The sequence below is a fragment of the Octopus bimaculoides genome, chromosome 24, assembly GCF_046866305.1.
Source record: "Octopus bimaculoides isolate indiv1 chromosome 24, ASM4686630v1, whole genome shotgun sequence".
In the NCBI taxonomy this organism is placed as follows: Eukaryota; Metazoa; Mollusca; class Cephalopoda; order Octopoda; family Octopodidae; genus Octopus; species Octopus bimaculoides.
The window spans coordinates 36195235-36213017 of record NC_142951.1 but is presented as its reverse complement, the minus strand read 5'-3'; the positions used below and the strand labels follow the sequence as shown (position 1 = coordinate 36213017).

The following is a 17783-nucleotide window of genomic DNA, read 5'->3' as shown; positions in this document are numbered from 1 at the left end:
TAGTCGATTACATCGACCCCAGTGCTTAGCTGGTACTTATTTAATCAACCCCCTAAAAGATAAAATGCAAAGACGACCTTGGTGGAATGACTTTGTCTTTCCTGAAATAATGACAACAAAACAACGGTCAACATTAAACGGGCGATTAAGGTGTACTTCCCGTGAAACACTACATTCATTTGTACTGAGTTGGAAAGGTTACGAGCGTTGTTACCCTGATTATAAATTTAGCATGGTCTAATACCTTAGAAATAAATTTATAGTTTCCGGTATGACATTATATTAAAGTTTAGATTAACTTCAGTAGGCTGGCTCAGCAATGCCTACCAAGACTTCTAAAAGTGTGGTGTTGTAGGTTGTAACTGAAATAAAAGGATTCATAGTCAACTCGATAAAATTATTTGAAGATGAAGTATTAGCAGTAAATACACAATGATCCAACAGAGTTTGAACCACAAAGATTGTTTAATGAACAATTAACCTGCTTAAAACAATTGCACTAACGAGAAGAATTAATATTTGATATTTCTATAGCGAAGCACATTTTTATTATATTAATCTACTTTATTCTGTTGAGTTCTTTGTTCTCCGTATTGTTCATACTGCTGTCTCTCTCTCTTTCTCTCTCTCTATCTATATATATATAAATATATATATATATATATATATATATATATATATATATATATATATATATATATATATATATATATATATATATATATATATATATATATATATATATCTGTGTGTGTATATATATTCATATATACGTGTTGTGCATATAAGTATGCTTTGTTATGTACATATGTATCATACATGTACATATACATGCGTGTGCCTACATATATATATATATAATTATATATATGCATATATACGTATTTATATATACACGTGTATGCATATATCTGGGCATTCAAATATCTACCTACATTATATGTATGTGTGTAAATTCACGCATGTGTGTACGTATGTGTGCATGCATATCTGCACATATACATATACACGCATGTATTCAACCGCAGAGTGTAGATGGTGCTATGATAAAACTTTCCATGAATAAATAAGAGAAACAAAACTTCTTTTACATGTATTGTGTACTTTTCCATTTTCCTCTCTACAACAAAATATATATTTGTGAGTGTATGTTTGATTCCGTATGTGTGTGTGTGTGTGTGTGTGTGTGTGTGTGTGTGTGTGTGTGTGTGTGTTGCCACAGTAAGTACGGAGTGGAATTAACACCGCCTCTAATCTCCATTTTATCAACACAATGTGTCACATTTGTAAAGAACTAATCAATAATCGATAGGCAGGAAAATCGACCGTAATACGTGTGTGTATGTGTGTGTGTGTGTTCAGCACGTGAAATTACTTATATGCACATTATATATATGTACACACACATATGTGTGTGTGAATGTGTGTGTGTGTGTGTGTGTGTATGTATGTATATATATGTATGTATATATATGTATGTATATATATATATATATATGTATATATATGTATGTAAATATATATATATGTATGTATTTATACACATACATACATACGTACATACATACATAATACATACATACATAATACATACATATAAGTGTGTACATTAAATAGACAGATATTTAGATAGATACGTAGACAGAAAGATAGATAGATAAAGACACTTATAAATCGACATACATCCAGCTCGAGATCCTTCTAAAACAAGACAATTGAGGACATTTAGGTTTTTCTGCAAGCAAAAGAAACAGAAACAAAAATACGATTTCCTCTTGTATTTAATTTGCGTGTGTGTGTGTGTGTGTGTGTGTGTGTGTGTGTGTGTGTGTGTGTGTGTGTGTGTGTGTGTTGGTGTGAGTGTGTATGCTTAGACATTAAGTGCAGCTGCAGAATCTGCTGTCCATCAGTTCCACGCAGTTACTGTGTGACAAGGGTGAATCTATAGATTTCTGGATCGATCTATGCCTTGTCAAATGACAAATTGTTAATGACTTTCTGGGTCAATGTATTAAGCGTGACAAAACTGGATCTCCTCCTGTCATTCAGCTTTCTAAATGGTTAGCATGGGAGACTGGGAGTGGGGGGGGCGTGGCGAATTGTGGCGAGATGGTGGTGGTGGTGGTGGTGGTTTTACTGCTGTTGTTGCTGGAAGTATTATGGGTGATGGCAGTCGCAGAGGTGGCGGTGTTGATACTGGTTTTAGCGTTGCTGTTGGCAGTAGTGGTGATGCTGAGGCGGTTGCGATGGTGGTGATGGTGGGTGGTGTTCGTACATGCGGCGGTGGTGCGTTTAGCTTCCATTAATTGCAATTGAGTGAGACTTGTTGGATCACCGAATACAACAGGGAAGAGACAACACTATTCCTATTCAACTGAAAATGTAATATACACTGTGATACTCTCGCCATTATCACAGATTGCTCCATCGCGATAATACTACCCACCGTTCTGATTATAATAAACGTAATTAATTACTTCAGTAAATTGAAAGAGAAGTAGCATAATAAAGTGACCTGTTCCTTGACCAGCACTGGTATTCACTTTATCATCATCATCATCAGCTTCATCATCAACATCATCTCATCATACTCTTCCACCTTCATAGATATTCTGCCCCTAAATACTGTGGAATCCATTCTCGCCATTCGTCTTATTAAATCCCTTCGTTATTCCACTACATCAGTGAAAATTTCCCAGTCACGCAATTGGTCAGTCCTTCGGTCTCCTCGGTCGGAGTTTTATCGGACTTATGTTAGCGTCGGCGAATGCAAGGATCGTTTTTGTTTATTTAGGAATCTAGCATTTATATTTCATATATTTTACCTTTCACTTGTTTCACTCATTAGATTGTGGCTATGCTGGTGCACCGCCTTGAACAACGTTAATCGAACGAATAGACCATGGTACTTATTTTATTGTAAGCGTAGTACTTATTCTGTCAGTCACATAAGCCGCAACGCTAGGTACGAGGATGCAAACAAACCAACACTGGTTGCCAAGCAGTGGTGGGGGACAAACACAGATACAAAGAAACAGACACACAGATAGATAGATAGATAGATAGATAGATAGATAGATAGATAGATAGATAGATAGATAGATAGATAGGTATACGTATGCATGTGTATATATATATTGATATAGATACATATACATATGAATACGTGCAGACATTGATGCTTACCTACCGCTACCTTTGTTCATTGTTCGCTCATTCAACTGTAATGGCGTGTAGAGAACTTCAGATTCCAAGTTAATTAACTTAACCCATTGCCTCTGGCATTTCGACCCAGATCCATAGGATTCCTTATACAAAAAAAATACACCTTCTTTCCTCGTCCACCTTGTCTTCTCACCGTACAATCTTTAAACATCGACACCGACCCCCACCCCTAAACACAGATATTAACACTCATTCGAAGAATTTTTTTTAATTCTTTTCATTACCTGTTGAAGTGCCACTTCTGCTATCACCAGCGCCACCACCATTATCATCGTCCTCCTCCTACTCATCATCATCACCATCATCATCAACGTTATTTTCATTATCAATATTGTCATAAACATTGTAACTGTCCTCCCCACTAGCACCGTCTCCTTCATCACTGCTACTACCATCACCACCATCACCACCACCCGTTACCACTAGTTGTATCGATGTCACTACTACCACCACAACCAACAATAATACTAGTTCCAATAGCTACACACTTACACACACACACACATACGCACACATGCACACATACACACTTACACACACATACACACACATGCACACACACACTTAGACATACATACACACACACTTACACACACACATATACACACGCATACGCACACGCACTTACACGCACCTACACTTCTCACACAACGTAAATTCACCATTTTTAACCGAAGCCACTACTTCCTTCCAGCGACTTCATAATATTGTATATTGTGTTTATACTGCTTGGTGCATTGTATAAAATATAGTATATATCAAATATAATTGGTATAATTAGTATAATTAGTATATTATATTCCAGAACAATCTGTCACCACCCACTTCAACACAATGGGTCATTCCATCACCGATTTATCAATGTCTGGCATCTCTACATATCCTCGACTCAAATACATTAGAAAACAGAAGGAATAACGTTTCGTATTCACCACTTGGAAGGAACTCTGACACACACACATTTACATAAAGGCTCTTCTTTCTGCTGCCTCTCCCCCACACCCCAACACTTAATTCAGTAATTCCATTTTTATCCACCGGCAACCATCTATCTCACCTTAATTTTTTTCTTTCACCTTACTCTCACTTGCTTCACTTCCTCTTTTCATTTCTCTATCATTTTCTCTCTCTCTCTCTCTCTCTCTCTCTCTCTCTCTCTCTCGCTCCCTCACACACATACACACATATCCTCTTTCTCTCTCCTACTACTTTCTGTCTATATATGCAAACTCATGTTGTCTTGCGTTCCCCATCAGTTGCACTCAGTTTCTTAAACATAAAGGTTGTAAAATTCTGCTTCCTTTCGATTCTACTTTTCTGTCATCTTTACCTTGAAAAAGGACCTTGTCCGAAACGTTGGATACTCCACTCTCTACTACAATTTTACGGGATACTTTCTGTCGCGCTTTTTCCATATAATATATAGTATATATAGTTGTTAATCTTGTTGATAAACCCCAATTAATCTTTATCTAACAGCATTCTACTTGTGACAATTTTTTTCTGTTTTCCTCTGACGGAGCTCATCTAGGACAATATTTTTCAACGTTTCCCATTTTTCCATTTTCTAAAGTTAGAAGTGTGTGATTTGAGGAAGGCTGTGCTTGCTATTTCAAGCTGATCGAGAGACCAGGTAGAATTCTTTCGCTGCCCGCGGGTATAAGACGTAACATTAATCACGAAGGCAGACGAAACGGCCAACTGAGAAGAACGATTAAACCTTGCGATGTATCTTTCTCACTAACAAACAAGCAATTGGACAGAAGGGTCGGCTGTATGAGGTCGATCCACCTGCTAGAAATAGCTGTCAAATCTTGTTCAATTCACATCATCACATGACTCAGCTATAGTTTCCACAATATTCATTATGCTGAACTTTTTCCAGAGTTCTCTTTCATAGTTTGGCGATCGTGTTGTGTAAAAGCAAACACAATTACGAATATAGTTGTGAATAGGCTGTTTATAAACAAAACGGAGAAATCATGGCCGGAATCCTTTTACTAATAAGCCTACTACAGATTGTAAAAATAAAGGACAGCAAACAACAACGACATTCTTAAAACCAAATATAAACAAAAAAAACAAGAAAGCTCACCGAGCCACATCTACCTAAAGTATCTGTACAGTTGTTCGGTACAGATCCAATTATCTGACTTCGTACCAGTCCTTTATCTGGTTTTGGCAGTAACTTCTACCAAAGCTCGAGAGAAATACATAAATGAATAAATAAATTAATAGATAAATAATAATAATAATAATAATAATAATAATAATAATAATAATAATAATAATAATAATAATAATAATAATAATAATAATAATAATCAATTATATTACGATAATCTTCTTCAAGTCTGAAGTGTTACTAAAAATATTTCTTTAAATTATTTTTTACTCGTATTTCTGATATTTAGCCTCAAGTTTTCGTATCTTTTGTCTGCAATTTCTGCCTTCCTTAGATTTCTTTTCTATATTATCTATACTGTTAGTGATTGTAGTTCTTCGTTACCTTCCCTACTTCCCTCTCTCTCTCTGTCTCTCTCTCTCTATCTCTCTCTCTCTCTCTCTCTATCTATCTATCTATCTATCTATCTATCCATCTATCTATCTATCTATCTATATATATATATATATATATATATATATATATATATATATATATATATATATATATATATATATATATATATATGTACACACACATTCGAACATACATGTAAGTTTGTAGATATATATATAAATACACACATCGCTATTCCCCCCACTCTTTCTCTCTCTTTCATTCTCTCTCAGGTTTCGTATAATTTTTTTTCGAAGACTTTGCCATCTTCGATTCAATATATTGGCAGAATCGGTTTTTTCAAGAGTGATTGTCACATAAAAACCAAAAATATTTTAAGAGCGATTTTCCTGGTCTTTCACAGCAACGCTACCACCACCACTACCACCACCACCACTACCACCACCACTACCACTACCACCACCACCACCATCATCGTCATTGTCCTCAGTATCATCATCACGATCATCATCATCACCGTATCATCGTCATGAACGTCCTTTTCATTATCACTATCCCTTCCCACCTCCTCCTCCCTATCTCCTCCCCACCCCTCCCCACCTCCTCCTCCCCACCTCCCCCTCCCCACCTCCTCCTCATCATCATCCTCATCATTATCATCGTCGTTGTCGTCGTCGTCATCATCAACAGATTCATATACATCAGCAACATCTACCAATTGCTTGAATAAGTACTAGTTACGTACTGGGGTCGATCTAATCGACTGTCCCCCCTCCCCCAAAATTTCGGGCCTTGTGCTTAGAATAGAAAAGAATATATAACAAGAGTTTTGTTGACTATTTATAATTGCTTATGAAATATAATTATAGCCACCGAGTTTACCGGTCCGTTTCAGTTATGTCTGAATGGAATTCAGTTTATGAATAATTGAAAATCTTTAATATGGCAATGCTGAGCTATAACAACAACATCGACAAAACAAAGATAAAGAAACGTTGAAAGTTTTTCGCTCCGGAATGAGTACTAGGTATGTCCTCTTCATCTGCAATCCAGGCGCTGTTATGGCGCTCCCACTACGTTACTTACTCAACCAAATCAGAATGTCTTACATTGATATAATTCACTTAACAAGCTTATAATAGGTTTTCTAATGAAAAAGACAAAAGGATACAGTATATATGGTATATTTAGGCATTTTACCGAATAGCTTGTATTATTTGCCCGCTGAACAACTGAGAAATTCAATTAGACAGAATTAGTTCTGTAGCAACACGAACGAATATTCTGCTATCTCCACAATAATATAGTAATTGCCACTTAATTGGAAGAATTAGGGCGAAATTTTCTTCAAAAATTCCGACGGCGATGGATAGCCAGGTCCGTTGGCTGTGGTAAGAAATGATGAAATTTAAAAGTTATTAACTTTGGTTTTATCTCCCCCTCCATCTAATTGTGTTTGTCTGTCCATCTACATATCTATCACTCGTTATCTCATCAAGCTATCAAGATGTCTAAATAGTTATATATTTATATATTTATCTCTCTCATCGCCAATCTGTCCGTATTTATTTCTTGTTCTTTACATTGATATACCATAATTATCTATCTTGGTATGTTTCGCCATCAACCATTCATAATTCCTATCTAACTATCTATCTATCTATCTATCTATCTATCTATCTATCTATCTATCTATCTATCTATCTATCTATCTATCTGTCAGTCTGTCTGTCTGTCTATATATCTCTCCCAACCGAACTATATTTCTATATATTAGTTTAATTATCGATCTATCTCTTTTAACTTTTATTTCTCTCTCCCGACCATCTCTCTCTCTCTCTCTCTCTCTCTCTTTCACTCTCTCTCTCTCTCTCTCTCTCTTTCTCCATGTCTTTGTAGACCTGCGTGTCTTCCTACACATCAGTGTATCGAAAATATATGTAATTATGCATGCATATATATAAATATATGTATATGTATGTAAATGTATATGTATGTATATGTGTGTGTGTATCTATATCTATCTATATATTATATATTCATATACACACACACACACATATGCATGTTTGTATGTGTATATATAATATGTATGTATATACACACACATATACATAGAGAGACAGACAGACAGACAGACAGACAGACAGACAGATAGACAGACAGACAAACAGACGGACAGAGACGCGGACAGATATATTGTTAGATATTTTAAATTTTACAATTTATTTGTGTGAGAGACACACTCACGCGCGCGCAAGCATATACTCTCTCACACACATCCTTGGTCACAGATGGGGACGTAGGTACTCATCTCCATCTTGGATAAGAATACGTACAGCATGTATAGATAGATAGATAGATAGATAGATAGATAGATAGATAGATAGATAGATAGATAGATAGATAGATTAATAGATTAATTTCAAGCAAACCAATGGCAAAACAGAAACCTATGTTTGTTTACAATCTACTACATGTAGTTTATCAAAAGCGCTTATTGCATATTTATCTTATGAATTCCACAATCACGTTTCCATCCACGTGATTGTGAAAATGGAAGGTGTATGTCACTGTTGTTGTTGTTATCCTTGTTGTTGTTAAGATATATATGTATATTTTATTTATATTCATTTTCCTACATTCACGTATCAATTCTCCTTTAATATATTGATTCCCATTTCATGATCAATCTGATATACGTTTTTAACTCTACGTGTTCCTTACATGAAGATAATATGAAACCATAGTTACGAACAACAAAATTTTCTTAAAAAAAAAAGAAAAAAAAAAATTCCAACCTGATCTGCCCTAAGGTCTGCTAAGGAGCACAAACCAACCCAATCACTGACTTCAGGTTAAATTTTGAGCAGTTTCCAATATCTTTCTTCAATCAATCGTATTTTCGTCCTTGCCAATAGTTGTTAATAAATATCAAATTAATATAATCGAATGTTATCCATTTTATATAACTATTTTTGTGTATAATCTTACTACTTTTTTATGAAAATGTTTACAAAAAGATTCATATTCAAGTATTGACCACTCTTTTATCATATGCCAATATTACTTGTGATTACAAGAATATATACTTTATATACATACATACATACATGTATATATATATATATATATATATATATATATATATATATATATATATATACATGTATGTATGTATGCCTTTTCTCCTTTGTCTCCTTCCAATATATATATATATGTATATATATATATATATATATATATATATATATATATATATATATATATATATATATATATATATATATATATATATATATATATATACATACATACATATATATATATATATATATATATATATATATATATATATTCACCGCTTGAATTTGTTATATATTTATATTAAACAAATCGTTAAATTGTTAATCTGAATTCGTTTCTTATTTCTAGTTTCTTGTTCGATGGCTATCCTCAATTCGTTGACCGTTTCCACTTTTGATTCATAGAATTTAATCTTTTAAGTAATCACATAGAAGAGATCTAGTGCTTTGAGATCCGGTGAACGCTAAGCAGATTCTACTCGACCACCTGTTTTAGAAAATTTTATCGAGTTACGTCTTTATATTCCTATGATAGTGTGGAAGTGCCCAAATAATGCTGGAAATAAACTTCACATCTTCACCAATATATCAAAAGAAACTTTTCACTTTTGGCGGAACTTCACAAACCTCTTAAAAGTTAAATGTTTAACTTAACGTATTGAGTTCTTTATTCTGTTAATTCTATCAATGCTGCTATTGCTGTTGTTGTTGTTGTGTATGCATATATATATATAAACATATTTATGTGTGTATACCTGGTGCTGATGGTGGGTAACGGTTGCCTACTTCATATAGATATGAATGTTATATTGCAGCATCTATGCACATATGCAAGTGTATGCACCCTTGTGTGCACCTACGAGCATGTGATATCAGTGAAAAGGCATCTATACAGAATTAAAGATGAATGCGTAAAAATTGGGTAATTTGTGACAATAAGTTTTGTATGTATGAATGTATATATATATATATATATATATATATATATATATATATATATATATATATATATATATATATATATATATATATATATATATATATATATATATATATATATATATATATATATATATATATATATATATATATATATATATATATATATATATATATATATAGGGGTGGGAATAATTGTGTTCGTGTGTGAATTCGTATTTCGTGTTCATGTGTGCATAGTTTGGACAGAAAAACAAACAGCAAACTAGATAAACAAATATATCAGATATAGAACGAAGAAAGTGTATTAAAAATATATGTACATATATATATATATATATATATATATATATATATATATATATATATATATATATATGTATGTATATATGTATGTATGTATGTATGTATGTATGTATGTATGTATATCAGACAGACAGATGGTCCAGTAGGCAGAAAGAGAGACAGACAGACAAATAGATGAATGGATAGATAGATAGATAGATAGATAGATAGATAGATAGATAGATAGATAGGTAGATAAATAGATAGATAGAAGATAAAGAGGAAGAGATAGAAAGAGATTGTTGGAGAGATAAACTAAGGTAGAAAATGGCAAAGAGTAGAGAGACATATTAATGGCGTATTTTATTGTTATAATAAATGGTGAACAATACTGAATATAAACATACAAATAAGACAATGAAATATATAGATAGATCTAAGAAAGAAGAGCAATTATTGTATATATAGTACTTACTCCCAGTTTGTGGTTGGTGGAGGAAGATCTCCTATGGTGGTCAACGTCAGGGTTGACCAGAACAGTGAATATAGGTACTTCCGAGTTACCGAGGAGTACTCCCCAACAGGTTGAGGGTAGGTCCAGTCTCCGACGAAATTTTCCGCTTCCGAAATGAGGTAAAAAAATGCTGCAAACCAATGAGCACCCAAGAAGAGTATGTGGGTGAGATTTGCCACCCGAAATAGGTTAGGATAAGGCGTCCGGGATTCTAACATGTGACTGCATCTTAATGACCTGTATACCTTGAGAAAACGTGGAAAACGAAGTATTGGATGCCAACCAATGGCGAACTGTAAGAAGTCTAATGGGGCTAAACATGCAACGTCCATACGGAAGTCTGATGAAGAGTAATAGTTTTTGCTGAGTTTCTTCGAGTCGTACACGAGCAAACCTTGCTCTAAATATCCGGTACGGAACTGTACAACGATGTCTATTAAGTAGATGACATCACAAATTACATCAAAGCTGGTCCAAAGAGCTATATGTTGAAGTTGTATTTCTTGAAACGCCTCTCGCGCTATACACGTCCAAAGGTTATAAAGAACAGCCAGTGTCAACATGAAGAGCCAATACATCATAAAAGTACCCTCGGGACTAAGCACGTAGTGATGGTTACGTTTTTCTTCTTCCTTGCGTTCCACTTGTAAAGCCAAACCTTCGTCTTCTGAATCACTTTCCATATCGATGTTGCTGTTGTTACGAGTTGAGAATTTGCGTAAGAAGGAATCCTGGCGGTGGTGATTATAGCGACGTTTCGATCGTTGTTTCACGGCGCTTGCAATTTGAACTGTGGTCCGTAGTTTCGACCAATGTGATAGAGTTCCACCTGCGGGTTCCGCTGCATTCGAAGAGGCCTCGTTATCACCGGATGTTGTACCCTGTGCTGCTGCAGTTGCCGCCGCTGCAGCCGCCACGGCATTGGCGCGTTTTCTGGCCAAAAGACGAGAGATTTTCTCAAGCTTCGCGGCATCGATATCGGGTTCTTTCTCAGAAGATTCCTCACCTGGTTTCCCTGCAGATCTGTCTGTGAAGGGTCCCGCATTTGACCCTTCTTTTGGTTTGTCGTCCATTTTGAGGGGTTGGATTCTGCCTTCTATTTCGTCTTGACAAAACTACAACAGAAAGAAAGAAAATATCATTTGTTGAGTGAAGAAAGTGGGTGTACGATGTGCATGTACATACAAACACACTTTATATGTATGTATGTATGTATGTATGTATGTATGTATGTATGTATGTATGTATGTATGTATGTACGTATGTATGCATGTATGCATGTACATATGTATGTATGTATATATATATATATATATATATATATATATATATATATATATATATATATATATATATATATATATTACGGTTATCAATTTGGTTGGCAACATTCCTATTGTGAAATCGTGTGTTTAAACCGATATTATATTTCGGGATGGTCAATTTTTTTGCCAAATAAACACACGCACTATATATTTTTTCTTCACTCTTTTATTACTGTTCTTATTTTATTATTTTAATTCATGTCCATCAATGTGTGTGTGTGTGTGTGTGTGTGTGTGTGTGTGTGTGTGCGTGCCTGTGTGTGTGTGTGTGTGTAAAATACACACATATATGCATACCTGCATACACATACGTATCCACCCACGCACATTCGCACAAACAAATTATACGTAAATATATATGTCTGTGTGTGTATCTTCGTGTGTGTGCATGTGTGTGTATACTTACATATAAATAAATAAATAAATAAATATATATATATATATATATATATATATATATATATATATATATATACTTGACTTGGAGTTTTATAATAGTATATAATGCATGTGTGTGTGTGTGTGTGTGTCTAAATGCATGTTAATTTAATTGATGCTTTCAGATAAATGCATTTTGTGATATCTGTTCCACTCCATTTGCATCCTGATCTCACTCGCCGCCGCAAAATACGATCAATCCATATTGACCCGTTGCTAACTTATAACTCACTACGTTATTGTTCAACAATTCCCCTGTTGCTAACTTACGAGAACTAACGACCCTATTGCACACCAATTTCTCTAATATAAAATGATTGATAAAATTATCATTAGTCAAGTATTGGAATCAATATAATCGATGAAGTCCGTTGCCAAAATCTCTGGTCATTTTTATTTTTATACTTTATTCGCTACTCTATCGATTTCACCATCCACCTCCCTAATAATAATAATAATAATTGTCATAATAAAAACAACAACAATAACAACAACGGAAACGATGATGACGGTGATGATGATGAAAATAATAACAACAAAAATAATGATAATAATAATAATAATAATAATAATGATAAATGAGCGAGTCGAGCGGAGATCAAAGAAGATAAGAGCCAAGTGACTGGAGATGAAAGAAGCAAGAGTGATGAAACATCAAAGTCGAGACAAAGTGAGCGACATCATTATGAAGGAGGGGGTGGGGTGGAGAGTCGGGGGTGGGAGGGGTAATCCAGAAGTTGTAGACCAATTGGTATGTGTTGAGTAAATGATAATAATCACATTTCAGTAAAATAGGTTGATAAAGTGTGTAAATATTTACGAGAGCTGAAGACTGAAATATTGAATGTAGACAGAAAATTGGTGGCAGTCATTGTAGAATTGTCATGTGAGTGTTGGCAGAGAAAGAATACTCGAAGAATTGGCTGAGAAACCTTCGTTGCATGTTAGTGTTGGTTAGAAACTTTGCTTATTCATCATCCAATGCCTTCCACATTGTAAAAGAGCACATTCTTCCAGTTTGCAGGGGTTAACACCGCCATGATTTCGAAACGAAAGAACCAGACGCGAGCGGGAAAATATGGCAACAATTGGGCCCTTTAGGGCACAATTTACCTATCATCCTCTTCACTTGTGAATTAGTCCCCTAATTTAAAGTTCTAACAAAATTTAATGAGTGTAAACAAATCATTTCCAAAATTCAATAAAACTGTGAGCCCACGCAAACACGTATAAAGATATCAATAATAATAATAATAATAATAATAATAATAGTACACAATAAAAAAAGTGTGATGCATTATGTAATAGAATAGAGATTGACGTTTTTTATTGAACAATGGCAAATATTGGTGGTGGTCGTGTCGTGATAGTAATGATGATGGTGACGTTGGCAGTGGGGAGCATAGTGGTAGTCGTAGTGGTCATGGCGTGAGTAGCGGGTTTTAATGGTGGTGGGGATAGGTCGGTGGTGGTGGTAGCGGTGGAGATGGTTGCGATATGGGCGACCGTTAGGGTTCAACGGTGGTAGTAGTGATGCTGGTGGTGGTGGCGGTGGCGGTGGCGGTGGCGATGGTAGTTGTAATGGCGATAGTGAGGAAAGTAGGGGTGACGTCGAAAATGTCCGTTAGCGGTAAAGTCATTTGATAGAGGAAGAAAGAAACAGACAGACAGACAGACAGACAGACAGGCAGGCAGGCAGACAGACAGGCAGGCAGGCAGACAGACAGACAGGCAGGCAGACAGACAGATAGATAGATAGATAGATAGATAGATGTCAGTGTGGGGTATATAAAACTTTAATTAAAAAATTCTCGAAGCAAATGGACAGAAACGAATTGCTTTGGTCAATTGAAGCATTGAAGCATGGCTTACAAAACGGTAAAGTGTTGTAGGGAGAATTGGTGCTTTCTTGGATATAAAATAATTGAATGGTAGTGAAAGAATTATCCGATGCCAAGAGCAATGACAGTGAATCAATCCTTCCTCTACTGAAAAATGTTAATTTTGTCCAATTCCTCAAAACGACGAGGAGACATCTTTTGAAAAGGATCTGAACTGACAGATAAATGAAGAATTATGATATTTCGGTGACATTCCAAAAGAAATCTTTCATTTGAATCTAGGATATCTTTATTTATTTATTTATCTTCGTTTCTTTGTTAATATGACCGGGCATCTTAGAAATGAAGTTGTTAGTGGAGACTTTCAGATGTATAGTTTATGGCTTTGTGGTTAATCGGAGGTCGCAGGATCAAACCTTGCTTTTAATCTTCTGAAACTACTGATTTCTTTTGAGAAAGTCGCAGCTCATATTTCACCAATAACATCAACACTGACGCCGCCGCCGCCGTCGCCGCCGACCCGTCGCCGCCGTCGCCGCCGACCCGCCACCGCCACTACCGCCACCACCGTCGCTGCTGCCACCGTGTCGATGCCGCCGCCACCGCTGTTGTCGCCACCCTGCTGACTCCGTTGATATGAGTGTCCAAAATTTGTTACTGCTGTTGTTGTCTCAATTCGGCAGACTTATGAACGAAGGTGTTCTATTCATGACCATCCCGTCCTAGACATTCCAAATTTAGGACTACATTACTGAAGGTGTCTCAGGACGGTAGGGTGTGATTTGAAAGAGTTTTGCTGGATATTTCTTGCGACCACATAGACGAACCCACGTTCTTGTTCACCTTAAACAACTCTATGACGTCCTTCGTAGCTGCTTGTTGTTGACTTTCCATTGAGTCGCCGGTGTATGTGTACGTAACTCAACAGCTTGATAATGGCGGCGGTGGTGGCATCGCGGCGGCGGTGGCAGCGGCGGTGGCGGCGGCGGCGGTGGTGGCGGTGATCATAATGGCGACGACGGTTTGTAAGTCTTGTTGTTGCAATAGTCGCATTCGTCGCTCTCTTTCACCGCCCAGACACCCCACCGCCATCTACTGATTTCTATAGAAATATTTGAGCTGCAATATTTAGAGAGTAAGTCGGTTCCAAGTTCCTGCGAATTTTTGGAACATTTAAAGAAAAACTTTTTTTTGACATGCGATCCTCAATGAGGTTTAACATTACAATTGATATTTTGCTATGTTTCTGCCAGCCACCTTGTCAATACATTTGCAAACTACCTCTTCCCCCTCTCCATCAGGATGCTACACGAAGTCACTGAATTTCAGAACTATTACAAATTATTTCACACTGATAACTCACCTGGAATTTCCTGTCTACAAAATTCCTGCGAGAATATTTGTTGATAAGGCTACAATAACATGGCCGACAGTTTGCAGATTTGGCACGGTTCAAAGAGAGACTTCAACTGTAATTTTACACAACGGCCACTGGAATAGTTCTGTTGTATAGTAGTGCGGTCGGGTCAATAACAGAAACTCTAGCAGAAGAGAATAACATTGGTTATTGTTCTGTTGTATAACAGAGAGGCCGGGTCAATAACAGAAACTCTAGCAGAAGAGAATAACACTAGTTATTGTTCTGTTGCATAGCAGAGAGGCCGGGTCAATAACAGAAACGCTGGCAAATGAGATTAACACTGGATATTTTTCTCTTTTACGATTTATACTTGGAATTCATTTTCCATAAAAACATTTTAGCAACAAAAACTACAAAAGAAACGATAAATTACAGAAGCACTAATTTTTCTCTGCTCATAGTATTTTACAAGCAAAATCATTAATTCTGAGTAGACATGATTTAAGATGGCTAAACATACAAATGGCTACCCTTTTAAATCACAAAAATATCCAGCTAGAGTTTTATTGTGAGGAAAAATTAAGAAAGAAATCGTTTCATAAGCTAATGATCGAGGCAAGAAGATGTAATGCTACAGTTGGTAAAGCTGGTGATCTGGACAAGGGACTAACTGAGAAAGTTGACTGACCACAAAACCTCTTATGCAGGACGATGTCCGAGAGGAGAGATTATTATGAATGTGGTCTGGCCGCTGAGGTCATGCATTCCCCATGGAAGCCCCTTTGGCATCACTGCTCTATCTCTCGGAAGACGAAAGTCCGCATGTACATTGTGTCGGTCCGCTTTCCTTCTCTATGGAGCAGAAACGTGGTCCCCCAACAAGACCTTGGCAAAGAGGATCGATGGCCTCGGTAGCAGCTTCCTACAAAGAACAGCGATAGATAGATAGATCGATAGATAGATAGATAGATAGATAGATAGATAGATAGATAGATAGATAGATAGATAGATAGATAGATAGATAGATAGATAGATATGCATTCAAATATGAATTAGAAGCAGTTCGATATATGTAAAGAGACAGAGAGAAACGTACGCAGAAACCCGCTCACTGAACGAAATAGAGAGAAAAGAGCTGGAAGCAGACAGAGACAGGGTGGCGATGGCGGTAGCGGTAGTGGTAGTGGTGGCGGTGACGGGGATGGCTATAAAATTCAATAGAATCGAAGACCATTAAAAAAGGCAACATTGACACCATTCTAAACTCTACTGGTTTGTGGGGAATTGTTTTGTTGTTGCTTTTTATGTTGCTGTTGTTTTTCTTTTTCAAAGATTCTATCTTTTTCCTATTGTTGGCCAATTGATCGGATCAGAAACATGACTGGTGTACAATGAAACGTTACCATAGGAACACATAAAAACAGCATATCTATCTATCTATCTATCTATCTATCTATTTATCTATCTATCTATTTATCTATCTATCTATCTATCTATCTATCTATCTATCTCTCTCTCTCTCTCTCTCTCTCTATATATATATATATATATATATATATATATATATATATATACGTATATATTCCACAGGTGAGGTCCGGAGATTTTCATTATAGGAGACACTTCGTGGTGCTGAAAAAGATTCAAACTTAGACTCCGATGTCTTTACAGGGGATCGATTCCATAGGGTAAAGGGTTACTATAAGAGGGATCAGGTCGAGCAGATATAGAGACAATTATGCGGGAAAACAAATTAGGTATATTAGATATAATATAACAGTCTGGGCACAAAATATGTATACATGAAAGACGAGAGAAAGCGAGAGAAAGTAAAAGATATAGACTTTCAGACGATGAATATTTAAGTACAAATGAATAGATATTTCTCTCGTTTTTCATGTATACATACAGACATATTTTGTGTTTCATACCCAAACTGTTATATGATATTCAATACATCTAATTTGTTTATACGCATAATTGCCTCTATTAATATATTTGTTTCAGAAACAGCAGCTAAATCATTGCTCATGTCATATTCGTCTAATGAAACCTATGCAAGTGTATTAGAGACAATCTACAAAAGTGAGATCATCAGCATCATCGTCTTCATCATCATCATCATCATCATCATCATCATCATCATCATCATCATCATCTTCATCATCATAGTCGTCGTCATAGCTACATCGCCATCATCAACATAATCCTCATCAAGAAGACCACCACCTGCAATAGCCGGTTCTTTT

At 35.9% G+C, this 17783-nt stretch overlaps 1 protein-coding gene across 5 annotated transcripts in view; it reads right to left on the bottom strand.

The window, feature by feature from the left end:
* LOC106869076 (uncharacterized) overlaps nt 1-17783 on the bottom strand; it is a 277337-nt gene that overhangs the window by 139928 nt on the left and 119626 nt on the right. For 4 of the 5 annotated variants that reach the window (XM_089341271.1, XM_089341273.1, XM_089341274.1 and 1 more), the window contains exon 3: nt 10532-11685. In XM_089341271.1, the coding sequence (XP_089197397.1) occupies nt 10532-11643 (1112 nt within the window). In that variant the 5' untranslated portion in view covers nt 11644-11685. Of the gene's footprint in view, nt 1-10531; nt 11686-15537; nt 15657-17783 lie in introns of those variants that run through there. The other variant, XM_089341272.1, reaches the window with a different exon arrangement.